Source organism: Sprattus sprattus (genome assembly GCF_963457725.1).
Source record: "Sprattus sprattus genome assembly, chromosome: 3".
NCBI classification, from domain to species: Eukaryota; Metazoa; Chordata; class Actinopteri; order Clupeiformes; family Clupeidae; genus Sprattus; species Sprattus sprattus.
In genome coordinates this window covers 60,215,307-60,222,462 of record NC_137922.1, presented here as the reverse complement: position 1 = coordinate 60,222,462, position 7,156 = coordinate 60,215,307, and the positions used below count along the sequence as shown (strand labels likewise).

The following is a 7,156-nucleotide window of genomic DNA, read 5'->3' as shown; positions in this document are numbered from 1 at the left end:
GCATTCGTTGCTTCTTTGAGCTCAATGTGATAGAGAAATTCAAAATACCACCCGAGGTAAGATGGTGTGTGTGTGTGTGTATGTGTGTGTGTGTGGGAAGCAAAAAGAGCTCTGAATTTAGCACAGTATACTTCTCTATGCTCCGCCATACTTCTCTATACTTCTCCGGTTTCTAGTTCTCTGAAGTTCTCCCGCCCGCACTAACGTTCTAAAAAGTAATTCCCAAGAACGTTGTCAAGTGGCCTGACATGATAACCGCCTTGTCACAGTAGTCTTCTTGATGATGTCACAGTAGTTTTCTTGATGATGTCACAGTAGTCTTCTGGATGATGTCACAGTAGTCTTTTTGATGATGTCACAGTAGTTTTCTTGATGATGTCACAGTAGTCTTCTGGATGATGTCAAAGTAGTCTTCTTGATGATGTCACAGTAGTTTTCTTGATGATGTCATAGTCGTCTTCTTGATGATGTCACAGTAGTTTTCTTGGTGATGTCACAGTAGTCTTCATGATGTCACAGTAGTTTTCTTGATGATGTCACAGTAGTCTTCATGATGTCACAGTAGTCTTCTTGCCCTCATTGCAGATCCTCACCAGATGGATGTACACAGTAAGAAAGGGCTACCGTGACATCACCTACCACAACTGGAGACATGGCTTCAACGTGGGGCAGACCATGTTTACACTTCTGCAGGTGAGCTCAACAAAGTTACTCTACATCCCACAATGACAAACACTTAAAGGTACAGTCCGCAATTTTGGGGAAAAGTGGCTCACATTTGTTTAGCTTTATAGCCAATCAAATTAGACCCCTCTCTTTTTTGTGTATTGGAGTGGAATTATAATACAAAACTACAAAACTACAAAAAAGTGTGTGGTCTAACCGAGACTGCTTTGAGATAGACATCTGAGAGATGTAGTGAAGTGAAGTCAGGACAGCTGGAAGTCCGGTCATCCTTTGAATCAGAAATCAGTTGGTATTTTTGAAATGTGTAACTGACCTCTGGTGTGTTTCGCCTTCACCCAATGGCAGACTGGAAAGCTGAGAAAGTACTACTCCGATCTGGAAGCCTTCGCAATGGTGGCGGCCGCTTTCTGCCACGATATCGACCACAGAGGAACCAACAACCTGTACCAGACCAAGTATGTGACACACACACACACACACACACACACACGACCACAGAGGAACCAACAACCTGTACCAGACCAAGTTTGTGCAGTGATAAGAACCTAATAGAACACGTCAAATATTGTTTTTCTACTGCAAACCTGAAATGTTGCTGTTGTTTCGCACACACACACACACACACACACACACACACACACTTCTACTGCAACCCTGAAATGTTGCTGTTCTTTCTCACACACACACACACACACACACACACACACACTTCTAATGCAACCCTAAAATGTTGCTGTTCTTTCTCACACACACACACACACACACACACACACACACACACACACACACACACACTTCTACTGCAACCCTGAAATGTTGCTGTTCTTTCTCACACACACACACACACACACACACACTTCTAATGCAACCCTAAAATGTTGCTGTTCTTTCTCACACACACACACACACACACACACACTTCTAATGCAACCCTAAAATGTTGCTGTTCTTTCTCACACACACACACACACACACACTTCTAATGCAACCCTAAAATGTTGCTGTTCTTTCTCACACACACACACACACACACTCACACACAAACACAAACACACACAAACACACACACACACACACACACACAAACACACACACACACACACAGACACACACACACACACACACACACACACTTCTACTGCAACCCTGAGATGTTGCCGTTCTTCTCGTCTTCCACCCGTAGGAGTGCATCACCCCTGGCCAGGCTCCATGTCTCCTCCATCCTAGAGAGGCACCATCTGCAGTACAGCAAGACGTTGATGGACGACGAAGTATGTATGAGTGTGTGTGTGTGTGTGTATGAGTTTGTTTGCGTGTGTGTGTGTGTGTGTGTGTGTGTCTGTGTTTGTGTTTGTGTGTCTGTCTATGCAAGTGTCTGATGTAATATGTTAGAAACTGTTTTTTAGTGGTTTGTCTAGATTTCAGCCATTGTTTAAACCTTTGGCCGGTAATAATAACAGTAATCATAATAATAATACATTTGTGTTTTGTTCGCAGACTGTCAACATCTTCCAGAGCCTGCAGAAGCGTCAGCTTGAGACCGTGCAACACTTGCATGATGTCTGCATCATCGCTACTGATCTGGCCCTGTACTTCAAGTGAGCTCCTTCACATCACACACACACACACACACACACACACACACACACACACTTGCAAGTCGTCTGCATCATCGCTACTGATCTGGCCCTGTACTTCAAGTGAGCTCCTTCACATCTCAGTCAAGCCCCTAGCGTAGAGAACCCCATCAGTCACTTCTCAATGGATCCTCTAGCATGTAGGATCCCCCTTGCCCATCAAATAGGCATGGGCAATCCCCATTGGTCACCTCCCTGCCAATCCACTGGCATATACAATCCCCATTGGTCACCTTCCTGCCAATTCAGTGGCATATCCAATCCCCATTGGTCACCTCCCTGCCAATCCAGTGGCATGGACCATCCCCATCGGTTACCTCCCTCCCATTCCACTGGCATGGACAATCCCCATTGGTCACTTTCCTGCCAATCCAGTGGCATGGACAATCCCCATTGGTCACCTTCCTGCCAATCCAGTGGCTCCTCCTTGATCTTCCACTAGCATGGGGAATCCCCATTGATTGATGAGGTGTATTGATTAGGTGTATTGATGAGGTGTATTGATTAGGTGTATTGATGAGGTGTATTGATGAGGTGTATTGATTAGGTGTATTGATGAGGTGTATTGATGAGGTGTATTGATTAAGTGTATTGATGAGGTGTATTGATGAGGTGTATTGATTAAGTGTATTGATGAGGTGTATTGATGAGGTGTATTGATTAAGTGTATTGATGAGGTGTATTGATGAGGTGTATTGATTAAGTGTATTGATGAGGTGTATTGATGAGGTGTATTGATTAAGTGTATTGATGAGGTGTATTGATGAGGTGTATTGATTAAGTGTATTGATGAGGTGTATTGATTAGGTGTATTGATGAGCATGATCTGTCTACCCAATACAGGAAGAGAACAATGTTCCAGAAGATCGTCGACACTACAGAGAACATGCCGGAGGAAGAAGCCAAGAACCATATCGCCAACAACCCAATCAGGAAGGAAATCATCATGTAAATAACAATAATAATAATAATAATTCATTTAATTTGTAACAGACTCTTCATTTAGAAGAATCTCATGTAAATAACAGCACAGCTTTTTCACATCAGCATTTAACATAAAAAAAAACAGTTTAATGTGTCATATTAGAAAAACGTTAGATCACATAACACATTGTTAATGGAAACACATTCAAAGTGATAATGGATAGTAAAACGTCATTTAATTGTGATGACCATGAAGAAGTGGACAGATTGTAGACAATATCTAATCAATAGGCATGACAATTGTATTTCAGATATACAGATTGTATTTCAAGCATTTGACTTTAGTACTTGGCATGAGGGGAATATATACTGTTCTCATATGGAGACAGAACAGAAGTCAGAAGTCAGACAGAAATTAGCATCATATAATATTGCAATCAATAATAATTTCAACTTAAAATAATGAATAAGAACCTAATGAAGTCGAATAATTAGTATTAAAAACAGAATATGTATTTTTTTTAAGTGTCTTTGTTCTCATGTCTTTAGGGCCATGATGATGACAGGATGTGATTTGTCAGCTATCACCAAGCCTTGGGAGGTGCAGAGTCAGGTATGCATCGGGGGAGGGGCACACACACCACACACACACACACACACACACACCTCCAGAGCTAGGTACGCATCGGGGGAGGGGCACACACACCACACACACACACACACACACACACCTCCAGAGTCAGGTATGCATCGGGGGAGGGGCACACACACCCCACACACCTCCAGAGTCAGGTACGCATCGGGGGAGGGGCACACACACCCCACACACCTCCAAAGCGACACATGAATTATGATCAAGTGAACTTAATTATATTGATTAACTTTGAAATGATACCATTCATAAAGGCAAACAAATTGCTTTGTCATAGCCCACAAGTAACAGACTGAGCTTTTTATAGAGAACTCCTTTGGTCCCCTCATGTCTCTCCAATGATCTCATATCTGTCTCATATCTCATCTCATATCTCCCCTCATGTCTCTCCACTGATCTCATATCTCATCTCTGTCTCCCCTCATATCTCATCTCATATCTCATCTCATGGCTCTACACTGATCTCATATCTGTCTCATATCTCCCCTCATATCTCCCCTCATGTCTCTACACTGATCTCATATCTGTCTCATATCTCATCTCATATCTCCTGTCCCTCTTCCTCTTCCTCTTCAGGTGGCCCTGATGGTGGCAGCTGAGTTCTGGGAACAGGGTGACCTTGAGAGATCTGTGCTTGACCAGGAGCCCATTGTGAGTATCTTTTAATTCTCATTTTATTTGATTTATATATATATGTATATATGTATCTATATATGTATATATATAAAACCATCTTTAGTGTAACTTCAATGGCAGAATTACTGACTGAATGTGTCCTTTACAGCCCATGATGGACAGAAACAAGTTTGCCGAGCTTCCCAAAATGCAGTGCGGTTTCATCATGTTTGTGTGCTCATTCGTGTACAAGGTAAGCATTTCTCCATTTTTATGTTTTTGTTTTCATTTTGCTTGGAGTTATGTCCCTTTGGAATTGTAGGGACCAGGAAATGTGAACACAAACACACACACAAACACACACACACACACGCAAATCAGTTCTCAGGGTATTGCTGTAAGTGTCCTTAAAAAACAGTGAACACAAACACAAACACATACACACACACAAATGAGTTATCATGGTATTGCAAAGACATTAAAACAGTTGAAAGAGATAGGGACAGGGAGTTTTTTCTTGCCCCTGTTGCCATTGTGCTTACACTAAGGGGGTTCGGGCTCTGGGCTCTGTAAAGCACGTAGAGGCAATTGTATTGTTATGGCGCTAAATAAATAAAATTGAATTGAATTGTGTCCTTTTGTGTCCCAGGAATTCTCCAGGTTCCATAAGGAGATCACCCCCATGTTCGACGGCCTCAACAACAACCTGAAGCACTGGAAGGAGCTGGCGGACGTCTACGACGCCAAGATGAAGGCCATCGAGGACGAGAAGAAGAGACTGGAAGGGGGCGACAAGAAAGGTTTGTCATTGTTACCCTTACCCGCCATCTTGGAAACGTTAGGGATGGTTAGCATGGTTACAAAGATCCATGTACAACGCCACAACGCTGGTGGCAACGTGTTCTTTGATGTTGATGTTTTCTTGTTTTTTGTTGAAAGCCGTTGAGTAACATTATTTCTTTTTGTGTATGTGTGTGTGTGTGTGTGTGTGTGTGTGTGTGTGTGTGTGTGTGTGTGTGTGTGTGTGTGTGTGTGTGTTCTGTGCTGCAGAGGAAGGAGAAGGAGGAAAGTCCAAAACATGCACAGTCTCATAAACTTGTCCCGGTGGTCTGTCTCCGCGGCCGGTCGGGAGGGAGCCTGTTTTCATGAACGAGTCGGACAGGAGATCACACGCCTCTGGAGAGGACCCCACTTCTTTATCTTCTTCTTCTGTTTCTGCTTCATCTAATGCGTCACCAATGTTCACCACAGTTAGTCTATCAGCAGGACCCAAGGGGCCAATGCTTCTGTGGTTATGTGGCGCGATCTCTTTAATTACCCAACAGCAAAGGTTTCCCAAGTAACCGTGGGGAACCAGGTATGTAAATTCTTAAAGCAAAAGTTTAGTTTTTTTCTTCATCCTTTTTTTTGGTTTTGGTTTGTTTTTTCCTCTTTTTTTTTTTAAAGGCAATGAAGAAACTAAACCAAGAGTTATTGGTTTGTGACAGTATTTGCTTATCTTTTATGTAGTTGATTTAAGCTGTCAAACAACAATACAAACACAGAAACAAACACAAACACAATCTCATATTAACTCTGTATACCGTCAATTATCCTTTTATTTTTATTTAATTATTCAAGCGTTTCGCATCTTAGTCTCTGTCTTTTGAAAACCGCACAGTGTTACAGATATACTGAGTATTGAAGTAGAAATGATTCTGCATTCGTAAAGCTTAAACAACGCTCTGGTTTTGGGCACTGAATAATGCCATCATTAAACTGGCACTTTATCGATCGTAACTAGACCTGTGGCCATCGTGTTCACAGCATAGGGACGCAACAGAGGCTGGACGGATAAAGAGGGATACTTTCAACCTTGTTTCTCAAAGTACGTCCACCACATTTTCAACATTTCTTTGGAGTGCTGGTGTCACCTCCTGGTAATAATGGAGTGATACGAAGCACAAATGTACAAGCATCCAAGTACTCAGTTGACCTAAGCACTAAACAGCCACTAAAACTGTGAGCAGCATTGAATTTTTTTGAATCAGAAGAAAGAACAGAGATGTCTTGTAAGCCTTTGGCCACAAGTATGACCGTTGTTCAAAGAATATATTTTTAATGCGTTATCAGATAACACTTTTGTACTTTTTGTCTTTTCAAAAACTACCGTAACGGACATGGAGGGAGACTGACGGTGCTATTGATGGCGCTCTTGCACTGAGGAAGGGCAGTCGTGCCACGTATACAAACGCAGTGGGGACCTTGGTTGGGCACTGGACGTGTGCCAGTTTTTATATAGGCGAACGATCGGACGCGTCGTTTTATTTCAAATATCTTAAGTCATTTAAAATTGTACGAAGCTTTAGGTTGTGTCATAAGGACAGTGGCATTCTATATAATTTCAAATATAACGTACATCTATTATTTAGTTCTTAATCATTATCAAATGTGGTCGAACAATAAATATTCAAAGCTATCTACGTGAAAAAAATGCACTTGTACTCTGTTCTTTGGCAAAGGGGGAGAGGCAAAAGTCTCACGTACCGACACTAATGGCTATTAGAGGACTTGAACAGGAAAAAGTTCGATAGGAGGCCAATGGAGACTTATCCAGATTTACGACTGATATATCCCAACTAACAGCATAATGAAATCTTCT

The 7,156-nt window shown here is 42.0% G+C and overlaps 1 protein-coding gene across 1 annotated transcript in view; it reads left to right on the top strand.

Moving 5' to 3' along the window:
* Positions 1–5,609, top strand: part of pde6c (phosphodiesterase 6C, cGMP-specific, cone, alpha prime) — a gene marked incomplete at both ends in the record, with an annotated part of 13,454 nt that extends 7,845 nt beyond the window's left edge. The window contains 11 exons of the mRNA XM_080834272.1: positions 1–56; positions 586–693; positions 1,033–1,142; positions 1,871–1,958; positions 2,185–2,285; positions 3,168–3,272; positions 3,798–3,861; positions 4,477–4,551; positions 4,685–4,768; positions 5,165–5,315; positions 5,566–5,609. The exon at positions 1–56 is cut by the window's left edge and continues 91 nt beyond it. Coding sequence (XP_080690398.1) covers positions 1–56; positions 586–693; positions 1,033–1,142; positions 1,871–1,958; positions 2,185–2,285; positions 3,168–3,272; positions 3,798–3,861; positions 4,477–4,551; positions 4,685–4,768; positions 5,165–5,315; positions 5,566–5,609 — 986 coding nt within the window. The remainder of the gene's footprint in view (positions 57–585; positions 694–1,032; positions 1,143–1,870; positions 1,959–2,184; positions 2,286–3,167; positions 3,273–3,797; positions 3,862–4,476; positions 4,552–4,684; positions 4,769–5,164; positions 5,316–5,565) is intronic.
* Between the last annotated feature and the right edge of the window lie 1,547 nt (positions 5,610–7,156).